General features: G+C 38.6%; 1 protein-coding gene across 6 annotated transcripts in view; it reads right to left on the reverse strand.

Annotated features, from left to right (window-relative positions):
• The window catches only part of DLG2 (discs large MAGUK scaffold protein 2), a 1,194,846-nt gene that overhangs the window by 729,757 nt on the left and 437,992 nt on the right, over nt 1–27,097 (reverse strand). For all 6 annotated transcript variants that reach the window (XM_047753849.1, XM_047753843.1, XM_047753842.1 and 3 more), the window contains one exon: nt 17,425–17,478. In XM_047753849.1, the coding sequence (XP_047609805.1) occupies nt 17,425–17,478 (54 nt within the window). The remainder of the gene's footprint in view (nt 1–17,424; nt 17,479–27,097) is intronic.

Genomic DNA, 27,097 nt, shown 5'->3' on the forward strand with positions numbered 1-27,097 from the left:
AGTAAGGGCTTCATATTATAAACATTTAGCCAATAACAGAGATGAACATCCTACAAATTTTAATTGAGTTTAATTCACCACAATAATTTATTTTAAGCCATTAATGTCAGCAATCACATTAATCTCCATATCCCAAGCTTGGCATGTTATAATTTTTCAAGTCACTGAACTCAAAAAAGGAGCTAATGAGCAATTCTCTGGGTAGTAACCATACTCAGAGGCATAAACTTGTCATGATATAACACAAACTTCTTAATCTTTTTTCATGAAGATGCAACACAAATAGGAACTAAAAATGTTTACAGGTAACGGAACTGCCTCCTGCAAGTAGCCCCACAGCATTATAGTTTGTTTTTTCTCCCCTTTGTCCTACTCTCTTTTGCAACTAGAATCATGCTATTAGTTTACTGTCTCTCTCTCTCTCAGCATGAATTTAAACACCTTGAGGAAGGGACAATCATTATTTACTGCTGTATCTCAGCCTCTAGCTTGCTCCTTGATGTGACATACCATTAATAAATAAATGTTGGCAAAAATCTAAAATAAATAGCTGACTGCATACCTCCACTGCACATTTCATTCATTTATTCAAGAATGCATTGAGTATCTGTGGGGTTTTTTTGTTTGTTTGTTTGTTGTTTTTTCTCTTTTTGCCTTTTCTAGGGCCACTCCCATGGCATATGGAGAGTCCCAGGCTAGGGGTCTAATCAGAGCTGTAGCTGCCAGCCTATGCCAGAGCCACAGCAATGTGGGATCTGAGCCACATCTGCGACCTACACCACAGGTCACAGCAATGCCGGAACTTTAACCCACTGATCAAGGCCAGGGATCAAACCCGCAACCTCATGGTTCCTAGTCGGATTTGTTAACCACTGAGCCACGACAGGAACTCCTGATTTTTTTTTTTTTCTGATTAAGTTCTAGGTGCTAAGGATTTAGAAATAAATAGCCATAGTTTGCATGTTCCAGGAGCTCATGGCTTAGCTGGGAGCAAATATATGAGCAAATAATTGAAAATAAGATTAATTCAAGGTGGGTAGGGGATGGATAAGGAAAATGCTAATAGGGATAGAGCATTACAATTAAAAGAAAAATTCACACAATTTTACAAAAGTGTGAAGCAGACAGACAAACAGAAACCTCAAATAGAATGGGTACTTAGGAGGATGAACAGTCCTGGAAATTAATAGCAGAAACAAAGGCATATATCATAGATGAAAACATAGGTGTCTTATAGTCTACTGTAGCTTTGAGTTTGGTGGAAGGATGAGAATTTAAAATATAAATACTACAAGAATAAACCTCCTCCTAAGAACACTAATAATACTATACAGAGAGTGACTATAGCCAGAGACTGCTAATTGCTTATGAATATCTATTCTCTTCTCCTGAGAAATTGTCATCATGCTGAAAAATTAAATACCCTACCTTTTTTCAGCTACTTGGTCTATAAATGAATTGACTCTTGTGTGTAATTTCTGGAAATGTCCTTAAAAAACAGGGAACACACTCTTCTTAATGTTCTTTTCTGTTGCCTGAAATATGATGTAATGACTGGAGCTATAGTAGCCATTGGAGCCATGAAGTGATCAAGAAACAGAGACCCTTGTTCTAGAATGCTAGAAAAACTAAGACAGAATAACTCGAGGTCTCTTAAACCCATGTCAACCACAGGTTGTCTTGTTTTCAACCTCATTTATATAAGACAAAAATGATTTTTTTCCTACTGATTTTGCTGCTTTCCTTTTGTGATTTGTATGCCAGTTATTCCAATTCTCAGTGTTACACAAACAGATATGGAAGGTTTCAATCAAGATAGGAAGTAGTTACTGAGGAAAGGAAGGAGATTACTAGGAGACAGGGCATCAAAGAAGGACCAACATGTGCATGAAAATGTTCAAGAATACAATGTATGCAGGAAACTGAGAGAACTTCTCTGCAGTGGGAACACAGGTTACACAATAGCGAAGAGTTAGGGCTGGGAGAGCTGGGAACAATGACAGGCACCAATAAAAAGCCTTAAATAGCATACTGAAAAGTTTGGATTTGATGAGGCAATTAAGGGCATTAAAGGTTTTTAGGTAGGTAAGTGACAAGAGTATAACCAGGTTTTTATAGCAACTCAAAGAGTTATGTGGACAAGAAGAAAGAAAAACAAGAAATAAATAAGTGTGGAGGCAAGTGCAGGAATCCTCAAGAGAAAAGGACCAAGGGCCTTGACAGAAGAAGATGGGACAGAGTGGGATATTTAGCAAACACGCTGTATGAGAATTAGTAACCACAAAAGGGAAGGGACGTGAAGCAGAAGGAGGTCAGAATGGCTCCTAGACTTGTAAAATGGCTTGGCACTCCTATTCACCAAGACGGAGAATGAAGGCGCAAGAAAGAGAATTAAAAAAACGCACATGAAAGTCAGGCGTTGAGGACCAGGGACAGGGAAAAATGGAAAAGAAAAGTAGGAGTACTGGAAACATAACTGGCTTTTTCTTGTGTTTAGGTTATGACTTAAATATCACTTCCTCCAAGAAGCCTTCTCCAAATCCTCTTTCTAAAGAAGCCACTGCCTTCCCCAGTCCTACTATTAGAATCACTTCATTTTCTTCAGAGCACTGTTACTTTATAACTTTCTTTCTGTCCATTGTGTACTTTGATTAGAATGTAATTGATTAGAATGTAAGCTGTTTGAGACTGGAAATGTGCTTGTTACCAATAATTGAATTCAAGTGTTCCTGATATACAATTGGCACCCAAAAATTTTTGTTATAGGAATGTATCACAGTACTTAACAGCAGTGTGGTACACTGAGATCATCAATAAAAAATAAAACTGAAGTGACTAACGCCATCATATAGGCAAGCTCCCTCATCGGATGGATGACAGGAAAGATGAGCTCTAGCAGTTCCCATAAAGACCTTCCCCAAGTGACACTGATACTCAGTTGGGAGAAGACAGGAGACCTATGTTCAAGTCCAACTTGTCATTTATTAATGACATAAGCTTAATGAAATGACCTCAAAGCATCTTTCAGTTTCCTTAGTTTTACCAAAAAAAATTGCTTCCTTCATGAATATTTGGAAAATTAAATAAAATACAACACATGAAAGCATGTTATTCAGGACTTTCACCCAGTCTCTCCCCCATCCTTCATTCTCAATTCCTATTTATTATTTATTACACACAATGACATCCCTAATACCACTTCTAAGATCTCTTCCCAGCTTGCTTTAACTTTCGTGACATATTTCATATATTTGCAAATTTCCTGTGTTTACCACAATGTGGAACAATTTTTCTCTTTGTAGCTCTTTGACCTTTCATTAATGAGGTGTAAAACCATACTCTGTTTGACCTTTGCTGCTTTTGTGTCCTTCTCAGTCCTCTTAAGTGAGTAACTTGGCAAATTAAATTTTATTACAACTACTGAGAGGCAGGGAGCATAACGCTCTTCTTACTGCATGCCCCTTACTACATGCTGTGTGACCTTGGTCAAGTTAAGAATCTATTTGTGCCTAAGATTCCTCATCTGTGAAGTGGAGATAACAATACACTTCACGGAGTTATTGTGAGGATTGCATAAATTAATGTATGAAAAAAACCTTTAATTGTGTCTAGCATATCGCTCAAACATTATTAGCATGTATTATTCTCATTTATTAAACCATATATGAAATCACTCAGATAATTAATTCTCTTACCAATACTACGTAGTATTTCCAGTTTTCACCATTTTACTGAACACAAAACAAAGGCTCTGAGAGTTTAAGTAACTTCCTCAAGTTCATGTTCACACTGTTGGTATTCAATTTCAAGAGCCGCTTTTGTTGAACAGCAAGTCTATGCTCTTGGCCACGTCCACATAATACTCCATTTCAAAGAAGCCAGACCATTTCTCCATGCAAGTAGACATTTCTTAAACCAAGTTGCCATCAAGTAAACCTGAGCTGAATAAACTTTTGACCAGTGTACTTCTTAGAGTAAGAGCAATAAGCATTGCGATAAGGGGAAAGCTTAGTGACATGGGTTGGTGGGGAAAGGCTCTTGAGGACTTGGGAAGAGCCTAGATATTTGACTGTTTCTTCTTATAGTAAGCCCCAGGTTACCACAATGACCTACCTAAAGGTCAATCCCAGATCAGCTTTCAGCAGGAATCTGGTCTGCAAATTTCTTTTCTCAGTTTTGCTGGGGGCCCTTAGGCCAAATGCTTAACCACAGGCTACGTCTCTCTTTTTAATTAATTGAATTACCACTCATAAACGGTGACATGTGTCAGGAGAACAACCCTTTGAGGCACGTTTCCTCAACATGATCATGTCTGGACCAAGGGGCTTGTGCCTTGCAAGGGCAGCTTTGTTGGCTGTGACTGTGTCTGTTACCAAGTTAACAGGGGGCACCTATGATGAGTTAAGTACCTATGATGAGTCCACTCAACCAGTGATTCCCATTGGGAGGCCTTTCCAGAATCACAATGGACTGAAAAGACTAGCCGCTTTAACATTCTTGATGATTTATGACACAGCCCATATTATGGTTACTATTTTCTCTGCTTCGAAATAATAAGCAGTGTTAAGTGCTGGCTTCTAATTTTATCATTTCCATACAGATCAACGCTCTCCATTTTATCCCTCTAAGTCAGTGGTTCTCAACCTCGGCTGTGCAAAACAACCCCATGGAGAGGTTTTCAACAACCCAGTGTTGCAGTCAGGCCCATTAAGGACTCACTGTGACTAAAACCCTGGCATCAGTATTTTCAAAGCAAACAAAGAGATAAAATGTACAGATAGATAAGGTTGAGAACCACTGCTTCAGAAGATTAAGAAAGTTAAAAAAAAATGAAAAAAAAAAAGTTCTTAGCAATGCATTTGAAATTTTTTTAAATGTTAGGAAAAAGCATTTTTATTAGCAGATGACCCTAACCTGCATGGATTTTCCCTTGATAGGCACAGTGTTTTGTGAATGCATGTGCATCTTTCTGTAGAGTAGGCTTGTAGCCTTTAGTGATGTGTTTAAAAGCAACAAACAAACAAAAATTCCCTCAGATTGCCTCTAAAGAAGTTACTGATTATGATGGGCTATTGCTTTTTTTCCTGCTCTCAGCACGCTGCTAGACCGATCTGGCTTTGTTGTCTCATGACTACATTTCCTCCACACAATACCTCATTAGATTGCTATTCTTTGAGTTTTATGCTCCTGAGTTTCCAAAATGAAACACCTTTGGGCAAAGCATCATTTGGATAACTTGGTGGAAATCAAGATAATCAAAACACACTGCTATTAAAGCTGCTTGTGAAGTGGTAACTACGCTTTTTCACCAAAGGGAAAGCTCATGAAAGTTCATCTTGCTAATCAAATATTCAAACAAACCTGGAACTCCTAAGTGACAATTGAGGGGAAATAATTTAGGCTGTTATATAGCACACTGAGAAAAAAGAAGATATTTGCGGAACTCAGCAGCTGATAGCCACAGGGTTGAAGGCTCCCAGCTTGCATCCACATAGGACAAGCCTCTTTGCCTTAGATCCTGTTGTTATAGACACAGGAGACTGAATCACTTGCATCTTTTAAAACAAATCCTCGAAGAAATTTTTTTTGTTTTGCTCAAGGTGTTCATTATTTTAAGAGAGTTCTTCTACAGAAAAATCAAAGATCAGAGGTAATTGACTGCTCTGTGCCAGGTTCAATATTAAGTGTTTCGTATGTATTAACTTTGTTTAATGAGTGAACCTATGAGGTAGGTGATGTTATCCCATTTTAGAAGTAAGAAAACTGAGGTGCAGAACTTCTAGGTTGTTCACCCAGTGTTATAAGACTAGTAGGTGGACCAGGAAGGATATGAATTTATGGCTGCCAGAAAACAGAGCTAAAGTTATCTCCACTGCCAATATTACAGGCTTCTCAGAAAGACAGATAGCTAGCCACTCAGAGAAAGCCTTTCTTTTTTTTCTTCCCTCTCTTTTTTTTTTTTTTTTTTTAAGGGCCTCTACCCTGGGAATGAACCAAAGGAGGATGATCTGCAACGGAAAGAGAATTTGAGCAAATCAAACAGTGATGTGTGGGCTCCAAAATAAAGAGTTATACTAAAACAGTCGCAAAAGAAATAAGGGGTTTGACCAGTTTCCCAGCGATTAAGTAACTATAGTAATCCTTCAGGAACTGGCTCCTGAACAGTATCAGTGCAGAAAAGTCCATATAAAAGTCCAACAAAATTTAATAAAAGAGAGGCAAGATTATAAAATACTCTAAGTATCACATAAACTTCCCAAACCCTAGGAAATCATTTTCAGTAGTGATTTTTTTTTTTGAAAAAAGTGTGAAGAAGAGGTTTCTAGCTTGATTCTGATGATAGCATCCTTAACGCTGAAGAAAGATAATATAAGAATTTAGAGCCATTTCTCTTTATTACTCTGCTATCATTTCCTTTACTGATTTTCCTTTTCACTCAACTATCACTCTTCATTTGTTTCTCTTTGAGGTCACCCAATTAACCCATCTCCTTTAACCTATATGACTGCCTATATTTCCGTTCAAAAAGGCATGTGACCCCTCCCCAAAAAAAAGCATTTTTAAAGCATTATACTTTGAAAGGAGTTGTTAAGAAAGAGCATGTTAAACTTTTGCAAGAAAATGCCCATAAATTGAGTACCCCATTCTTGGGTGGTAGCACACATCTCAGTCTAGGAGGTCATGCGGATCAAACTAAAACACTCATGTTTTACCTGATAAATTATGCTTTAAAAAACTCTTCATTAAAACAGCTAAATTTGAATCATACAACTGAAGGTAACAGTGATAGATACAACTTTTACTGAAATCCTACTCTATGCACAGACTTCAGTTAGTTACTCCACGGAAGTTAAAGATAAGCTAAATATTTGGCTAATATTGAATGATAACTATTACTAAACAAGGAAGAATGTGGTAAATATTAATTTTGCACAGTAAGAACACTCATCACTTGTTGAACATTTATTCTGAGTCAGGCAATATCCAGCTATTGTCTCTAATGGTTACAACCAGTGATCGCTACAGTTTTTACAGTTTTTTTTTTTTTTTTTTACTGAGTGTTTCTATCTACAAAATGTTTGTGAGCATGCATTCCCTCATATGTGCTAGTATGTGAAGTATATATTTGTACAAATGTGCTAATAGATTATATTTATACTTATTATACAACATATCCGAATGTTGACCTTAGAAATAATGAAAAAATATAAAAAGAAAGTGTCTAGTACTTCATCAGCTACCATCCTGGAGAACACAATTAACTGTTCTGTGTGGCAGAGACCACTTGCAGTCCCCCCAAATTCATTAGCCTCTCCTTCCATAGCGATGGGATCCCCATGTCAGCTCAGAATAAGGATTACATGTTTCAGCCTTCCATTGCAGCTAGGTATGGCTTTGTGTCTAAGTTCTAATCCCTGAGATGTAGTGGGAAATCATGTTTATAACTTCCCAGGGGTGCTTTTAAAGGAAGGAACCAGGCCTATCATAATTCTTCCAACCCGATTCTGGGCATGTCATCATGGCAACTGTGGGTGCAAAGGCAACATGCAAGGGTGGTAGAGCAAGAAGATAAGGTGCTTAGATCCTTTTAAAACCCTATTGAACAGAATGGACATTCCATGGACTGCTGTTACATGTGAGAGAAATACATTTCAGTTCTACAAAAGCACTGTTATCTTGATCTCTGTTAAGTGTAAATGAACATGTATACTAAATAATATACCAAGCAAGACTGTTATTACTCTCTCTACTTAAAGATGAGGGAAACTATCAAAGAAGTTCATTTTCCGGAGTTCCCATCGTGGCGCAGTGGTTAACGAATCCGACTAGGAACCATGAGGTTGAGGGTTTGGTCCCTGCCCTTGCTCAGTGGGTTAACAATCCGGCGTTGCCATGAGCTGTGGTGTAGGTTGCAGACGCGGCTCGGATCCCGCGTTGCTGTGGCTCTGGCGTAGGCCGGTGGCTACAGCTCCGATTGGACCCCTAGCCTGGGAACCTCCATATGCCGCAGGAGCGGCCCAAGGAAATAGCAAAAAGACAAAAACAAAACAAAACAAAACAAAACAAAAAAAAACAAAGTTCATTTTCCAAGGTTAGCCAGCTAGTCTATGGTAGGATCAAAAGAGTTCAAAGTTGATCCTCTTTATACTGAAGCAGGCAACTTCCTGTGAATAAAATCTGTAATATCAAGGAGGAAGGAGATATTAATTCTGCATAGAGGGACTGGTGAGAGCTTCCTGTTAGATATGCCAGTTTAGTGGGATCTTCATATGAGGGTATGGACAAAAAGGCATTCTGGGCTAATGGAACAAAGTGAACAAAGGCGATAAGGAAGCATAGAAAAGGCTCAAGAGAAGCTTGTGGCTTGTTGCTGTTAAGTGATCACTATTGCTTCCTGGCTTTATTTATTCAACATATATTTCAGAATACTAACCACATAGTAGGCAACGATAAGGTCCAAGTGATAAAGTAGTGAAAGAAGATGTCTGTAAATTTGCAATATGTGGGAAGTTGGTGCTACTAGACTGGATAAAGCCCAAATGCCATATCAAGCAAACAAAATCTTCATAATGAGACTCAACCCTACCTACCAACCTCATGGTATGCTATTGCTCTATGCTTCAGCCACACAGAATACAGGACATGGATGTTTCCAGGTGTTTGATATTTGCCCATAGAGTTCCCACTCCTCAAAATGTTTTTATTCCCTACTTTGGTTCAAGAGCCAGTTGAAATTCTACATTTCCTTGACTTCCTGAAATGGAATGGTTCTTTAAGCATATTCCCTTAAAGCAGTTTCTACACATCTTCATTCATTCATTTATTCAGCTTGCCAGTCCAACAAAAATGTGCCGGGTTATAGAGGTTCAATGGTGGGAAAGATGAAGTGTTTTTCCCCTGTGCTTATGGAGTTTACACTCTAGGAAGAAATATCAACCATTAAGGAAACAGTTATAAGATAGTATAAGTTCTATGTAGAGGAAATAGAATATAAAGTGGAAGCATGTAACAAGGGCACGATGCCTAACAGCTTCCCAGAAGAAGCATTATTTAAGCTGAATTCTTTTGGATGAGTAAGAGTGAGCCAGGCTATCATTATGCATTATCCGCTAGATTCCACTAGACTATGAGAGTCAATGCTTTTTAAAAACAGCCCATATGATTAAAACACCACCACCACAACTACCAGGATTAAATGTTGGGTCAGATTAATGCTAAATATGTTAGTTACACTGGACTTTAGTGAATCCTTCTAGCTTTTGTTCATGCTTCCTGTATGCAGTATTTCCTACCCCACCCTTCACCCTTCTTCAGTCTGGCACCCAGAAGCTTCTCGGGATCCCCACTAGCATCTCTCATACTTCAGTGTGCATAAAATCATGTGGGGTGCTTATAAAAACATAAATTACTTGGTCCACCTTTATAGTTTCTGATTCTATGGATTTGGGGTACAGCTGGAGATGCTCTAATTCTAATAATTTGCCTGGTAAAACGTGGTGGTACTAGTTCACACTTGAGTAGTAATGCTGTAAAGAAACTATATAAATCCTTCCAGGATTATTTACCCTTGTTCTTAACCTCCTCTCCCAGGCTGAATTCCTTGAAGCAACATTGACTTCTTTGCCTAGGTATATGGGACATGTGCCTTCAGAAGAACCATTATTAGAAGGAAGGGCCTGTGTGTGACTCACCTATTCATTACATTCTTCATTTGGACAACTATTATATTTTCTTATTGGTCTTAGGTCCAATATGACGAGCCTATGTACAGACTCCCCAGTGGATGAGGATTTACTAGCAGAGTAGTCAGCAAAATGCCATCTATAAGGGCATCATTTGGAACAAAGACTGAAGTAGGTTTGGGAATGGGTGAGTAGGTCAGGTCTTCTACCTATTTTTAAATTTTTTAAAGGATTAATCCAGCTCTAAATAGGAGTTTTATAATTTCATAAAAAATAAAATGATGGAAAAATTACTGAACTTTTAAGCAAGCTTTCATTAATTGTTTTGTATTTGCCTCCTTGTGTGTCATGTGTAAGAGACTTTAATAAACATTTCAAGGCCATGAGGACAGGGACCATGTTTTCCTGGTAAACATGAACATACCCCATAATTTTCTAGGAGAATGATGACTATTTAGAAGATGTGAAAATACTCAACTCTAAGAAGAAGGAAATGAAACCAACTCACAAAAGTTGGGAGGATAATATATATTAATATATCATTAATTGGGTAACATCTATAAAGTACCTAGAATAAAGTGGTCCTTGGATAAATACTAGTTCCCTTCCCTTTCTATTGCTTTCTTGCTTTTCTATTCTCTAAAATCACTCTATCCAATAGAACTTCCTGGAATGATAACATGTTCTATATCTGCATTGTTGAATATGGTACCTACTAGCCATGTTGGCTCCTGGGCATTCCCAATGCGGCCAGTATGACTGAGGAACTATATTTTTAATTGCATATTATTTTAATTAAATTTAAACAACCACATGAAGCTTGTAGCTACTCTCTTGGAGAACACAGGTCTAGAAGCTTATACAACCTAGCAGTTGGTCATTATGTCTATTTGTTAAATTGAATAGATTCCTTTTTCCTACAGATATGCATATGTTTACAGTAAAAGAGTAAAAAGGGAAGCTGCCTCAAGGACAGGCCAAAAGGTATGATGAAACAACAAAGATAGCAGGATACCAACCAAAATAAGAATTTTCTAAAGTATCAACCGATGCTTCTTAAACTTTAAATGCATACACGTCACTGGGGTTCTTCCTAAAAACTCAATCTCTGACTTAATAGGTCTGTAGTGGGAACTTAGATTCCAGGTTCACAAGCTCCCAGGTAATAATAAAAATGAGCTGCTAGTCAATGGGCCACTTTTCAAGAGGCAAAGATCTAGATGTAGATCAAGATGTAGTTACCTTGGCCCCTGCACCTACATAACTGCTCTTGCCCTACATCTGAACTAGCTGACTTCTGCGTTCTTGGCTCAACAGTTCAAGATTAAGTCAAAGGCATGCTGTTGTATGAAAGGTACCCCACATCACATCTTATGATGAATATTTATTAAGCACCTTCTACATACTAAGATAGAATTCTCATAACCACCCCTGCAAGGCAAAAATTACTATTTTCATTTTATAAATAAGAGAACAGAAGTTTAGATGGATAATACGACTTATTAGATAAAACATAGGTAAGTAATAACTGGCAGAGGAGGGCTTAGAACCCAGTTGTTTCTGAATTCAAAGCCTGGTCTCATAAGACGCAACTGTGGGTACACAGCTGAGCTTCAGCCTCACTGGAAGCTTAGAAATGAAGATGCTTAGGCCCCATTCCCATACCTACAAAATCAGAATCTGCATGTTTAAGATCTCCAGGTGATTCTTATGCACACTAATATTTGAGAAGCATTATGATGTTCCACCTCTTGCCTTTGCGAGCAAAATAACAAGTGGGAAAGTAAGGGATCTGCTGATTGTGGCAGTTGAGAAATGGCTTTAGCTGGCTAGGTTTGACCGTGGAACAAATACTGATAGCCTTGCCTCTATTGCTAAATTCCTATTGCCTCATGGGCATAGTTAAGCCAACATTAAGCTGTTTTCTGGCAGGTAAGGATTTTTCATTTCTGGATACTACTACAGATCCAAAAGATAAAAATATCAACAACGCAGTCCTAACAGTGTTCACGGGGAAAGTGACAAAAAAGAAACAATCTTGTTTGCTGAGAAATAAATGTATGAAAATCAGCAAATTCTTCCAAAATATCTGGCCATTATTAATCACAGCCAGAATAGTTCAAAGAAATAATTCTGCTTTCTCGCTCTTCATGGATAATTCTGGAAAACCATCCAATTAAAAGTGAATAGTAGCCTAAGTCATGAGGGTCTGTTATTGCACAAAATGACTCAAAGAAATTAATGCCTAACTGTCCAGCTTTATGACCAAGTACTTGGTCATCCCATTTCCGCAATATGGCAACTTCCTCCTCAGAGAGCACTTACTCTCAGATTTCTGCTGCTGGAATCAATCAGAAATGCCATTTAAACCTTGCTTAACAACACCTGTTAGTCTCAGGCCCATTCTTTGGCTCCCAGATGAACCTCTCTGCTAATTTGATTGCTTCTCTATGTCCCTGAACCCACATCATTTTTTATTTTCTCTCATTCCCCCTCTCTTCTCACCAATATTCACTCACATTGCCAGCCTCTCCCTGGGCCACTTTATCCCTTTTAAACCACTTTCTTGTCTTCTGCTCAAAAATCATAGCTGTATCTGCATCCAGTGACCTTTCACATTTAAAGGTCTCTATAAAAATCTCACTGATAATACTATAAGGATATTATGATGGTTTTCAAATAGCTTTTAGATAAAGGATCTTATTGGCAGTCAAATATAATGGGTGATACTATTAAGGACTCTCAATATTTTTATAACCTATCTCTTCCTTTTATTCTCTCTTCTTACCTTCTCTCTCGCTCCCTCACTTCCTGGGGAGATTCTTCTGAGACACAGTCCTGGAATTTCTGGAACAAATTTCTTTTTCTCCACTATTGTTTCTGTCCTTAGAAACAAAGTTTCATATAGCAAAGGCTCACAGAAAAGTAAAATCATCATACTGCCAATACTTGCTGCCTTTTATTTTTCAGTATTTCTCTTAGACATCTTTTTATTCTTTTCTTTTTTCGGCCACACCTGCAGCATATGGAAGTTCCTGGGCCACATCTGTGATCTATGCCACTAAGGCAATGCCAGATCCTTAACCCACTTTGCCTAGCTGAGGATTGAACCTGTGCCATGCAGAGACAATGCTGAGTTCTTAACCCTCTGTGTCACAGTGGAAACTCCCTTTGTTAGACATCCTTAATAATGTAGACACCCACTGCCCCACCAGTTGAATCAGGTTCCTTTGACACTTTGTTTATGCCTACTAATATTTTTCAAGTGTAAGATTCTGTCTTTTGTACCTACTTTTTCTTCTAATGAGACATATACAGATTCTTAGAACTTTTACTTATGATTTTGGTGTGGTACATCAGTTTCTTGTTTAGCAAATATTCACTCCTTCCTCCACTTTGAACTTGGACATATGACTTGCCTTGGGCACTGGAGTGTTGGTGGATGTCACGTGAGCAGAGGCTGCAACTGTGCTTGTGCCAGGGCTTGTCCTTTTGTGTATCAGTCACCACAAAGAAAATGACTTTGGGTAGTAAAGTCCCACCCGCTGGAACCCAGGATAAAATACATGAAACAGAAATGCCCCTGCCAACGTAATAATCTCCAGCCTGAAGGAGCTGGCCCAGCTAACCAGCAAACACTCATGGAAGAAATAAATGCTTATTGTTATATGCTACTGGTTTTGTGGTTGTTGGTTACACACCAAAAATTGACCATTATGTGGAGTAACAGTAAATGGGAGACCAAGCTCTCCCATTTGCTAGTTGAGCTAGAATATCTGTATCTGCAAAATGAGAAGTTTGCATTCATCAAAGCCCAAGTTACTTAACAAGATTTAAAACTCATGGATTCTTGAGTATACCACTTCCTACAGCATATTTCCAGAAAACAGATCAAAACGTAACCACTAGGAAATGAAAGCTAGAGAAGGGTGGAGAGAAAAGGCATTTTAGAATCTAACTGTATTTTTCTAAAGCAGAAAGAATGGGATTTGTTTGGCTGGTGTTCAGTACAGAATTCCTAGGGCCCTGCTAAAGGAAGAGGTGTGTCAGGAGGAGAGGCCCTCGGGCCAGTTGGCTGCAGAGCACCCAGAGAGGAGCATGGTGCCTTTTCACTAAGTCAGCCCCAGGGAGCTGGGCTTACGGAGCACATGCAAGTGCTACTCACTCTGAACTCTCATAGAATAGAGCATTTTCAATATCTGTCATAAAACCATATTCAATGTGGGATATGGGGAAAAAGACAAAGATGGAACAAGGTATTGAAATGAGGATTTTTCTTTTTCTATCCTTGTTTTTCCTCAGTGATTTTAATCTTCATTTGGGGATTCCTGCTTTGCAGGAGAGTCTGGACCATGCCACAGGTAAGGTCCTACTCAACCCTAAAGCATCACGACTTTGTACAAGAATGAGTTTCTTTGAAGCATTTATGTTCAAGAACCCCAGTGACCCCTTTGTTAATGGCAGATACTTCAAGATCTCAATCATCCCCTAATTTACTTTTCTTAAAAGAAAAAAAAAGCAGAAAACTATTTATATATCTTTTGTACCTTTCCACGACAGTTACTTTACAATTTCCTTTGACCAAAGAGTTCCTCCCTTTAGTCAATTGCCATTTGCATGTATGCCAAGGAATCATTTCCACAAGGACCATATATTTTTAAAACCAAATTTGATAATTGGCAAAATAAATATATTTACTTGTAATGAAATTATTTTTGAGGAGGATTTTAATAAGTTAAGACCTGTCATTTAGGTAATCTTTTAAAGGAGGAAATGTTCTCATGTAACGTGACTGAAATGCTCTGGGGAACTCTGAAATTGTTTTTTCATTAAATAGAGCTGAAATTATGTGAACAACTAAAACATGAGACAGAAAAGAGGAAAACAAAGTATAGAACACCAGAGAATGAGAAAATTGACTGCAAAAGGAACAATGATGTGTTCAAGGTCACCCAGTGAGTCAGGAACAAAAAGGAGGGTTAGTCCTATGTCAGGACCCAAAGCACATACATCTACATGAATGGTTGTGTGCTAAATCTGCCATTTTTTCAGTAAATACTCTGTTTCTTCTACATGGGGGAAGATGTTAATATTTAACATTCTCTTGGAGTCTGGCATATGTTACTTCATAAGTGCTTATTAAATAACAAATCCCTATTAACAAGAAGTTAACAAAGCACAGTGTCACATTTCATCTAATCAGATCTTCACTATCACCTCTGACGTAGATATTATAATTAGTGTCTTATAGATCAGCTTAGGTCCAGAAAGATTAAATGAATTGCTCAACAACACACTGCCATGAGAACTGGGATGTTTTTACCACACTCAGCAAATCTTTCAGATCCTATGCTTAAGGTAGCTCAAAGAGGGTTCTCTTTTAGTATAAAAAAGTTAAAGATAATTTTAAAAAATCCCTTTGAAGAGCTCAAAATCAGATATAAAACTGATATTTAAGAGAATGAGAGCAATTTGATAAATTTGTTATACATGGCTGATTTTATTAGCTAATTAGCCTGAATATCAATCGAGCATGTCTCTTCAAACTCCTTAGAGTCTTATTAATAAAGTATTTGTACAGGAGGGCATCTGGAAGTCAAGTCATGAGAACTCTCATAGAAAGCTTTGAAATAATAGAGCTCTGGCACAAGTGAGGGGTCCTACCCATACAATCAAGTTTCTGTGCACCATGTCTGCTTCTTCAAAGCACTGCTCATCTGCTTTAGATGATGCCAATGATATAGTAAAGAGATTTACTATATTAAAGATGGAGAACTCCTTGATATATACATGGATCCCTGCCCCAAGAGTATTCAAGCCTTTAGGACAAGCTGTCTTCTACCCGAAGCTACATGTTGCTAAGGAATAAATAAGTCAACTTTGTTATTAAGCTGAGAGGCAGAAAATGAAGGAGGGAAGGAGAAAACATAAACAGTAGCAATGTCGGAGTTCAATCAGATCCCAAACTACAACCAGGATACCTAGGTTCACTCTTGGCCCTGCATGTTACTGTGCAATTTTGAGAAAGTTACTTAACCTCTTTGTGACTCAGTTTCCCCGTCTATAAAATGGAGAAATTAATAGGACCTATCTCATAAGGTTTTAATGAGGATTAAATAAGGTAATATTTGCTAAGTGCTTAAAACAGTGTCAGGTACATGTACAGTAATCCCCATATAAATATTTGATAAATAAAGGAAGGTAGGAAGAGTGAATGGCAGAAGAGTGAGCCCTATGTGTCTTTAATAACTGCTTTGCTTCCTTCTAATAGTCCTTTATTTTCCACAGCTGGGGCCACTTGATTCCCACCAGTTACCTTAACCCCATTTCCAGTCTGACCCCAAATGACTCTTGTTCAGAAAGATTTAAGAAGCCCTAGTTCAGTAGTTCAAGTGATTCAGCATTAAGTCAAGCTTGCTGTTATTCTTGTGCTGACCTTGTGTCCCAGTTTTAATCACTTATCCCTGTCATCAAGTCCCAACCTTGTACTCCAGTTCTGGCATTCTGTTCCCCTGTGGCTGAGTCCTCGCTTGCAGAACCCACTCAGGCCCTCTGGTTCTTCTGAGGCAGGTGTCTCCCAAAGGGCAGCCTTTTGACTAGACATTCTTTGTTTGGCACACACAGTGTTGAACTTTTGAGAATTAGCTGCCTGTATTTAAAAACCATATACAAATTCAAATTTCTGACTTCTCTCGAAAACACTGAATGATCTGGCAACACTTGATCCCATTTCCTTTTGGTACCAACCCACTGGAGCAAGAGGCAGCTGCCCCCTGTGTAAGGTCACGTGCTCTCTATTCCCCACTCTCCCCACGCCTCCTGCTCCATTTGTTTGTGATCTGCTTGGTCCTTGTAGACATTTGTGGTTGGGGTCTAACGACTGAGAATAGCCAAATTCACCAAGCATTTTGTCAGTATTCATCTAATCAAAGACCAGAGGTGTATTTGTTCTCGTCCATTATGCCTATAGCCCTGTTCCTTTCTTCAAACCTTCTGTCTGCATGCATCTGCGCCTGTCCCATCTTGCTAAATCATCACCCTAGGGCCATCAGATAGGGCCACTCACAAAGCCTTGCTGGACCTCCATGAAGCAACCATTCATCCACATTGAGGCCTAGTACCACTCTCCAGTCACCCCTGCCCGGCCAGATTCTGCTGCCAAGAATTTTGGCCATCACAGTGGTTGAATTTCAGATACCCAATTTCAAGCTTTACTAATCTGCCTATTTCTATCATCTTATGCTCCATGCTTTTATGAAACCACACATCTCATTAAATACAGAATTTATCCTCACAAAAGTTTTGCTCCAATTCTTTTTGGAATCCCAGAAAAATCCATCATTTACTGATCACTGATCATGTTCTAGACTCTATCACAGACATTGATTTGAGTATTGCTTTACTATGAAACCCAAAGAAGTTTGTTCGTTTCTTCTATGAACAGTTCAAACTCTCTTCAGTGGACCACCTAAGAAACTAACATTATTTGATCACAATTAGCTGGTTTTTTCCTTATGCTAGGCCCTTGTGCTTTATAAAATAGCAAATGAAAGAGGAACATATCTGCATGACTAAGCGGAGAGTTAGCAAATATCAAAAGACAACTCACAAAACTCATTCTACACATCTCTTCATGAGATCGTCTGAATTGGGTAAAACTGATGTCGTATTAAATTTTAAATTCAGCTGATTAAGTTCTACCACCATTTTTAAAGATAGTCTTAATAAAAATGCTACTTACATAAGGAATCGTGTCCAAAGTATCTGTGTTGACAATTATAGGAGCAGGGCTGGCCTAAAAAAAAAAGAGAGAAATAGAAAAAGAATTAAATAACAAGTAGCCTATTCTGAGATAGGATCTGTTAACTTATTTAACCAAGAGCTCAACAGTGTTTCATGAGAACCTACATAGGTACAAGTCAGGTGTTGGGGGATAAATGAAGTAGCTCAGAGTTCCCCCGACCCTCTTCCCTTCAAATATTTGTTTGCTATAATGACCACATAATTAAATGAAATAAGCAACAGAATGTAAAGGTGAGTAAGTGAAGATTTGTGCAGTGTGAGAGTCAAGGACTTCTAATAAATTTGGTGCCAAGTTAAAATCTCTTTATGAAATGGCTGTGCTAAAGAAATTTGATTTTGGAGTTCCCACTGTGGTGCAGTTGGTTAAGAATCCGACTGCAGCAGCTCAGGTCATTGCAGTGGAGGTGCAAGTTTGATTCCTGGCCAGGCACAGTGGGTTAAAAGGATCTGGTGTTGCCACAGCTGTGCATAGGTTGCAGCTGTGGCTCGGATTCAGTCCCTGGTCCAGGAACTTCCATAAGCTGTAGGTGCAGCTGTAAAAAAATAAAAAATAAATGAAAAAAAGAAATTATAACTCTTTTCTTTACCCTGGCTTTTGAAAGTATGTTGTATTCAATGCAAAATAGAAGAGTTCACTTATCAACATCTTATATACATTTACCTATTATGCATGTCGTGTCATATCTTTTCATTGTCACTTATGCACCTCTGATCTTATTGTTTAGAAATCCTTAGATAGAAAATTAAAAATTAGTCAAAGATGGCAGAAAACCATATTAGATATGCTCAACTTCTTTTCAAAAAATTTTTTTTGTGCAAACCGCAGCCATTCCTTTTAAAGTTGAACAGAAATCTGTGTAAAACTGATATAGGAGTGCTACAAGCCAAGTCATTAGAAAATACGAGATTGAAATCTATTTGCATCAACCAATCTGACTTCATGCATATTGAGTAGATCTATCTTTATTTTCCAGTTTCTACAATTTTCACAGCAACTTTTCCTCCATCCCCCGAAGGATCTTTAATCTTCTTCCCAGATTGCAGATTTCATTTAGATAGAGGAAATGGTCTCATCATGATTAATCGGGAGCTGTCCTATACGACATGGTAGTTTGTGCAAGTGCTCAACTTTGGGGACATTTCATTAGCTGTGCCCTCTGGAATTAAGACAGTTAACAGCTTTTTAATGCCAATCTGTGCCTATGGAATCCTAATCAAATTATAAAACAAATGGCAATCTAGTAGATTTTACAGAACAAAATTTCAGGTTTTAACTAAAGACACTGGGCATTGAAAACGTGACCCCGTTCTACATATCTACATAGTGGGTCAATTAACAAATACCATGGTTTATTGTTAATTCCTAATAGCAAGGACTTTGTGAATAACTAGGAGCTTTGGAGAAAGACAGTTTTCATGGAATTGTCTCCATGAAACAGGAAGCTTCATGAAACTTTCTCCATGAAAAGAAACAGTGCTTATAAGAGGCCCGTGGTATAAGGAGGAGAACATGAGGTTTAGAGTCAGAAGAGTGGGCTCAAGTTTGATTTAACAGCTTTCTAATTATATGACTTGGGGGCAGCTACTTCTTGGCAATGTGATCTGGGGGCAAGTGCCCTAACCCTTTCTGCCTTGTTGTCTTTCTTTGCAGAATGGAAACAGAAATAATCACCTTTTCAGAAAGGTCGTTTTGAAGAATAAATGAGTTGACATATTTGAACATGTTTTGTAAACATAAATTTCAGAATCAATGTTAAATACTATTATTATTAGTTAGTGCCCCTAAAGATGGATTACTATAATGATACATTATTGGATGGTGGCTTGTGAACTGTTTATGTCCCAGGGATCTCAATGCTATGTTAGTTGTACTAAAGAGAACAGATTAATTAGGTCATGTAAATTATAATTTATTAAATGCATATTACTTGCCCATTTATAAGAATGTGCAAATATATTCTCATTTAATTTTCACAACCATATTGACGTGGCCTTACTGTCACTATTGCTATGTTGAGAAAACTGAGGCTCACAGAAAATGAGGGCTGAAATTTCATATTGAACTTTCAGACCTTAGCATCTACTTTTTTCTACACTAAGCTGCTCTATGATTCCATTACCTAGTTGTCTTCATCACAGGTCAGTGATCTGAGATCCTTAGCTAGAGCAGCAAGTAATACTCAGGCAGAGCAAAGACCACCCTGAAGGTCAGAGATGCCTTAGGGTCTTGCCTGTTAGATGCTGAAAGCAACCTGGTGATTCCCTAATGGTTTTTATTGTTGTTTGCCTTTTAGTTTTGATGATATTTCTTCTATGTTTTCTAGTTGGTTCTCAGGACTCCCAAAAGATTTGTGTTTTGAATCCTTGAATATCATACCTAACACTTGGTGTTCTCCTTATTATCTATTAAACTTGGATCGGTAAATATGCATTGATTTGACTTGGAACTTTTGATTCATCTTACTTTTGTTTTCCCTCCTATAAATTGCATTAATGTAATCTGGAAATAAATTTTATACACAATCCCATTTCCTATATAATGCCATTTATCACTTTTGTATGTGTTGCCATTTTCCATTTCCTGTATATAAATATGGTCTTTTCAATTAGACTCTCTGTTTAAAAAATGACAAAGATTGTACACTTTCCCAGAATTCGTCACAGCACCTGGGTACATAAAAGGAGCTCAGTCCATTCTTAGAAGTTTTTGATTAAATGTAGGTATAAAGCATAGCATATAAAGTAAAGTAACACCTCTTTGTAAGCTTTGGAGAACATTTCTAAGATAATCCCCAAATTATGTTACCAATAAAACTGTGATAAATTTTCCAATATCCACTATCACCTTCTTTCCTTAAACCAGTCACTAATATTTAATTATTCAGTATTATGAAATAATAATTATTTCATAAATGCAGGATGTAAAGGCTGTGAATCTTGAAGTATAGTCTAGGTTATGTGGAAACATCATTGCTCCTTCTTTGTGCTAAAAAGATCCAGAAGCACAGTTAATGTCTACATCTATAAATGTCACTAAAAATGTATGGACAAATACGTGTGTGGACTGTGTAAACACAAACATACATCACATACTTCTGACATTGGCAACTCCCTGATGTAAGTGCCAAGGAGATGGCATGGTGGGCTCTTCTGAATGAGATTCTGCTGTATAGCACGGGAACTATGTCTAGTCACTTACGATGGAGCATGATAATGTAATAAAAAAGAATGTATACATGTATGTGTAACTGGATCACCTTGCTGTACAGTAGAAAATTGACAGAACACTGCAAACCAGTTATAATGGAAACAATAAAAATCATTATAAATGGAAAAAAAAATCCTGCTATGCTGCTCTCTGAAGATCCCCCATTGCTCTGCTCCAGGACCCTCAAAGGCCCCCCAGATCATTTTCACAGAAGTTTCTTGGATTCTTTTAGGTACTCAGTGGCACATAATAGCAGAGAATAAAAGCACCAAGCAGTAGCAGCAGAGTGCAGGAGAATTCCAGGCATGACTCATGAAAGTAATCTTCTTGTGGCTCAGCCTGACTCCTGTTTCTCTTCTCACTTTTGAGATCATGTGAGTCCATGGCTAGTTTGATAGAGTTTGGCCTCTAAGTCTTAAAACCAGTTCCCCAGATCCTTTGATGTTTTCCTCTAAGCTTCATCTCCACACTTCACACTGCTTTGCCATACACAGCTCCTCTCTCCATATTGGATACCCTATTAAATTGAACCCATAAGTTAAATGGATGACTTAGCAGATTCCAGCATCCACCTTCAACATGCTCATTTCTATTAGCTGGAAAGAGATTTGAGTAACAAATATTAAAAAAAAAAAAAAACATACACACACTCTTTAATCAGAAGCTTAAAGGTATGTAAATATAGGCAAGCCTTTTTGAAATTTTAAAGACTTAAGAAAATTAATCTCCCTTGGGTAACCCAAACTATAAATGTAAATGATTTGCCTTTTATATTGCATTCTCCATGTGGAGAAAGTCAGTTTACAGCAAGAGGGAAGAATAAAGTTAATCATAGAGTTGCCAGAAGCAAGCAGAGAGAATACTAATATGATTTAAATTATGAGATCAAGTTATTCATGAATTCCTGCTACCATCCTGTCTTTAGGTTCCATGGGATACCCAAATATTCTTATACTACATCAATAACTTTGTGTTAGTAGAAGAAAAACTAATCTTCTGTTGCTTGCCACCAAGAGAATGTGCCTAAAAAGAATCTTACATAATGAATGCAAATTTTCAAAGTTCATTAATTCCAATGAATGTGGTTACTTCTTGATATTTTTTAAGTGCCCTGCCTGTGAAATACCTCTGATACAAAGGGGCAGGTGGTCACCAAGCCAGAGGAAGCCTCTTCAAGCAAGGAATTGGCAGAGGTGATACAGCAGCCAGTCAGCCAAAGAAAACACTTGGGGAGGCTTAGGTCTGATGAGTGTAGACCAACCAGTGGCAAGGTCAAAAGACTAAATCCAGGACTCTATCTAAACTTTTAAGAAGACATGTAAAAAAGGAGGGAAACCTACATAGTCAAATGATCTATACAGCTGGGACTGAATAATAACATTAATGAGGCTATAGATTGTGCAGGGATTTCAACTGGCCTTGAACTTACAAGTGGAAGGCAAGTGGTTGTCAGTAGGCCAAATTAAACAGGAGGTAAAATATGGCAAGAATAACACGTGTGTGAGCTGTTTGAGGGGCCTAGCATCTCTGGCTTATCTCCTAGGCCTTAAAGGACTACAGAATAAGCAAGAAGTACCACAGGCTCCATCTACGGCATGGCATGACAACTGAAAACAAAGCAGAAGCCACTGAAAGTTTTTAGATGAGTTCATTTGTGTGTGCCTGTGATTTCACTGAAAGAGGTGGAGATCCCAGAACCTCAGGATAAACATTAGCTGGCTTAGACTGGCTGCCACAAGACAGCATACTAACAGTTCTTTAGCTTCATTATTCCCACAGACAGCTGTCATCAAGGTGAGCCCTAATCAGACATGCCCCAGTCCTAACCAGGGAAGCAGAGCATGAGGCTTATTACCACGTACTCAATCAGGTCTTCAATGAGATATCTACAATTAAGTACTGAATTGGTATGCTAAAGATTGAATCCAGGATAACTTTATTTTGTATTAGGTTTTCTCCCTAACCCTCCATCATGTTGGCCCATTCTGGGAATTTAAAAATGTAAGTAAAGTTAGTTTCCAGTGTTGTGTTAGTTCCAGTTGGGGGGGGGGGGAGGGTGGACTTCTGCCTCAATTTATTGCCTCTAGTTCTCTGCTGGACTGAGCCCTTTCTCCTCCTCCACCTTCTTTCCCACAATCTGTGGAATGGAGCCACACATCCAGAGTTGTCAGCCTGGTCCCATTCCTGTTTGAACGACATGCCAGTATTTACCCACTTGAAGGGCCTGCTGTTGCCTGGTTGAGCATCGTCACTGGCTGAAAATCATTGCTACCTAGAATCTCATGGTACCATGACCCACTACTCCTAGATCTTCTGACTTATTAACACTGGGATGGATAATAATAAAGGCAAGCACTTATACAGCACTTGTGGTTATCAATTAATGCATTTAATCTTCACATAACCCATTGAGACCCTAATTAGGCAACTTTCCCAAAGTCATACATCTGGTAAAAAGACCATCCTTAAACCCAAACTGTCTGACAGTCTTGTTCAGAGTCCATGATCTTCTTAAACTACATAATTTTATTTAAAATTTTTCTCACCGCTTTTTAAAATTGAGGTAAAGTTAATTTACAGTGCTGTGTTAGTTTCAGGTGTACAGCAATGTGATTCAGTTATACATACACACATACAGATTTTTTAGGTTATTTTCCATTATAGTTTATTATAAGATATTGAGCATAGTTCTCTGTGCTATACAGTAGGTCCTTGTTGTTTATCTGTTTTACATAGTGTGTATCTGTGACTCCCCAAATCCTGTTATCCCTCCCCCTCCACCCACGGTCCATGAGCTTGACAATCACTCTTTACTGCTTCCAGAACAGAGTCAAACTTTACCAAACTCTTTGGATTCTAGTTTTGACAGTTCAACAACAATTCAGAGGCCAGCTGAAAGCCAAAGTATACATCCACCTTGATGTAGGATGGTTCCAGAACCTTCTCCTTCCTAGGGCATCCTGTGAACAGGCTTGCAGGAGCCATGATTTAGGAGAAAGTTAAGCACAGGCACACTGGAGCTGACTGAGTCAGGATGTTTTTGATTAAGTTCCAAAGAAAATCTTTGATGAATAACTAATTAAAGATACCGATGGTTATATGAGAGGGGAGGGAACAAAATAGGAAGAACAAATCCACTCTAGAATCATAAAACTTTGAAGCTGGGGCCTGAAGAATCATTTAATTCTACTATTTCATTTTACAAATATGGAATGGAGACAGAGAAAGGAAGCAGCATGCCCCAGAACTCGTAATACTTTAGTATCAAAACAGAAGACAGGATAACAACAACAATAATAATAATGAAATATATCAAGCATTTAGTGAATGACGATTATGTTCCAGGGGCTGTGGTAAATACTTGATACATCAATGAATTTACTTCTTAAGAGGTCCTACGGAAAATTATTTTTTAGAAAAGGAAGAAAAAAAAGAAGGGAAGGCTCAAAATGGCTAAATGACTTGCCTAACGTCACAAATCTAGGAAGTAAAACAACGAGGTGTCAAACCCAGAATCCATGCAGGTAACTACCAATATTTCCCGATTCCCTCTCCTGATCTTTCCAGGTAAGGCAGAAAAGAAAGCAGCTATTTTCCTCACTGAAATTTGCAAGTTTCTCTTTCTCAGTCTGAAGAGAAATCTCTCACCTTATAGACTCGGATTCAATTCCCTAATTCTCAGAGGTTTTCTAGGTCCCTTAATCTCTTTCAAAACCCCACTTAAAAAATGGGACAATGCTATTTTCCAGTTAACCTATTTCCCGAGAAGTTAGCAAGGGAAATAATGCATGTGAAGTGAAAGAGAGGTGCTCTGTAGAAATAAGGTTATGTTATTTATTACTGTGCTTATCTTTTGCTTTCCTAGATTTTCTTGGCCTTTTCACATCCCCTCTCCTAAGACCGACCAGGTTGGTGCAGGTCGATCCAGCACGGTTCTGAGTCATCACCAACAGCAGCACCAAGTAGTTCTGGGCTGTCACCTGATTTGCCCTTACCGTGAAGTGACACAGGGCAACCCCCCTGACAGGTGATGACACTGAGGCAATAGCAGGTGAGTGAAAGTGAATAGTGTGAGTGTCCAAGGCGTGGCTGGCCAAGGCTTAAGTGCAGGTTAATGGCCATGACGGGAAGTCTTAAAGGAGCAATTCTGCAACAAGCTAAGACCTTGGTTCCTCCCCCTAGCACTTAATGAAATGCAGAGGTGATGACTAACATAGCTTACCACCACAGTGGCTCAGAAAATAGGGGGAAAAATGTCAGATTCATGTTTGGCTTGAACTCAATTCAACTCTGCTTGCATGAACACTCTTAATAATAAAAACAATACTATACTCAACTTTACCGAAAAATGAGGCCCAGAGATGTTAAGTAACTTGTTCAAGGGCATCCAGCTGGTAACAACAGGGCCAAGAGTTCAAGCTATCAGTCTGGTTCCAAAGCGGGTAACACTTAACACCTCCAAAACATTTGCTTCTGTTCCCTCTTAAGATCTGCTAAATATCCAACGGTCTGTTCCAGTCAATACAAATTCTTTCATGGATCTTTTATCACACACCATTGGTATTTCTTCCCTTTGGACTCAAGTGATAACATGTCTCCCTGAACCCATGTATTTAAAATAGACGGTGGTGTAATATTTTGCAAAAAAATGCAGGCTATCCTGAGGACCTTAGTTAGACTCAATTGGGCACCTCTTTATCCCTAGCATAGAAAAGACGGGGCAGCCTGGAGAATGAGGCACAGAAAGTCGCTACCCAGAACCAAAGAGAGTTTTCCTTACTTTATAAGTTTTCTCTGGAATCGATCCTCCTCGAAACAACAGATAGAAATTGCTTGAAATGTTAGTTATGAAGACTCTTCAGACCTCCATCCTACACTCTCCGCACACACCACTTTGCAATTAGAATAAAAGGCTAAAATAAAGGACTCAACAAAAACAGGTCTGTAGATAGTCACTGAAACTTAGAGGTTATATTAGATTGGCCACCTAAACCATGCTTTATAATTTATAAAGTGCATCCACACACATTAGATAATTTAAATCCCATAGGAAGAGGAAAGGAACTCATGGTATTCATTGGTCAGTATCCACTGTGTGCCAGAAAATATGGTGAGCTTTTTTACCTGTGTTTCCTTAGCTATTCTTCTCAGAACCCCAGAGGGACCGTTGGAATTTTCCCTTGTCTACAGAAAAGTAAACACAAGCTCAGAGTGATTGAGTGAATTTTCCAAAGTCAGACATCTAGAGAAAAGCAAAGCGGAGATTCAAACCTAGGTCTTCTGACTCTAAATCCCTTGCTTTTCCCCATTTATTAGCCCATGATGCCACAAATCCCACTGATGCCCATTGAACATTTATAAATCGAACTGCTTCATTCGTGCAAATGCTCTCTGAGGACTGAGCAAAAAAAATGGAGTCATTAGCTCAAATCTCATATGCGGTTTAGTCAATGTGCCCCATGCCACAATGACCGTACCTCCTTAATTCACTGTTCCACTCCATGTGGTGCTATTCCTGGAAATTTCCATGTGGATACCATCTGGTCCATTTTGCAAAATCACCAGAGAGCTATAAAATTAGCAGCGTAGTTGTATTTTCCAGACTTAGGTACCAGAATTCTGAGGAAGCTGTCAAACACCTAGTTCACCAGGCTGAGGTGGGGCCTACTTCTTGTGTAGTACCTGGATCAGAGCCTTGCACACAGCGGGTGATCAAGCAATGATTGCTGTTCAGTTTTCTCCCCTTTTCTCCTTTGCTTTTATCAGTCCAGGATGCTCACTACTCCAAGCATACACCTTGCTTATGCCAACCATAAGGTTACTTCTTAACACTTCTTCCTTCCCCCACATCCTGTATGAATCATGCTCTCCTCTCTTATCTTCCTAACCACACTCCATCCATCCAGCAAGGGCAATCGAAAGTCCCAAATTCCCCGGGGATGTTTCCTCAGCCCTCACTCAGGCCTCAATCTGTCCATCCTGCCCTTCCCAAATTTTAAAACATTCATTATTGTACTAGTTCAGTTCACACTGAACTATAAAAATAAAGGGAAAGAAATTATGTGAATGCTGCCATTATTCCTTTTTTCTTTTTTTTTTTAATTTTATGCTGCACTTTCGCCATATGGAAATTCCTGGGCCAGGGATTGAATCTGAGCCACAGCTGTGACCTACGCTGCATCTGTGGCAATGCTGGATCTTTTAACCCACTGCACTGGGCTGGGGATCAAACTCTGCAGGGACCTGAGCCACTGCAGTCAGATTCTTAACTCATTGCGCCACAGCAGGAACTCCAAAATCTGCCATTCTTAATGAATATATTTTTTTTTGTTCTTATACGTGTCGATGGCTCAGTGGTTCATGGGTGATGTTAGTATCTCCTTGCTGAAACTGTAATCATTAT

The sequence above is a fragment of the Phacochoerus africanus genome, chromosome 11, assembly GCF_016906955.1.
Source record: "Phacochoerus africanus isolate WHEZ1 chromosome 11, ROS_Pafr_v1, whole genome shotgun sequence".
NCBI lineage: Eukaryota > Metazoa > Chordata > Mammalia > Artiodactyla > Suidae > Phacochoerus > Phacochoerus africanus.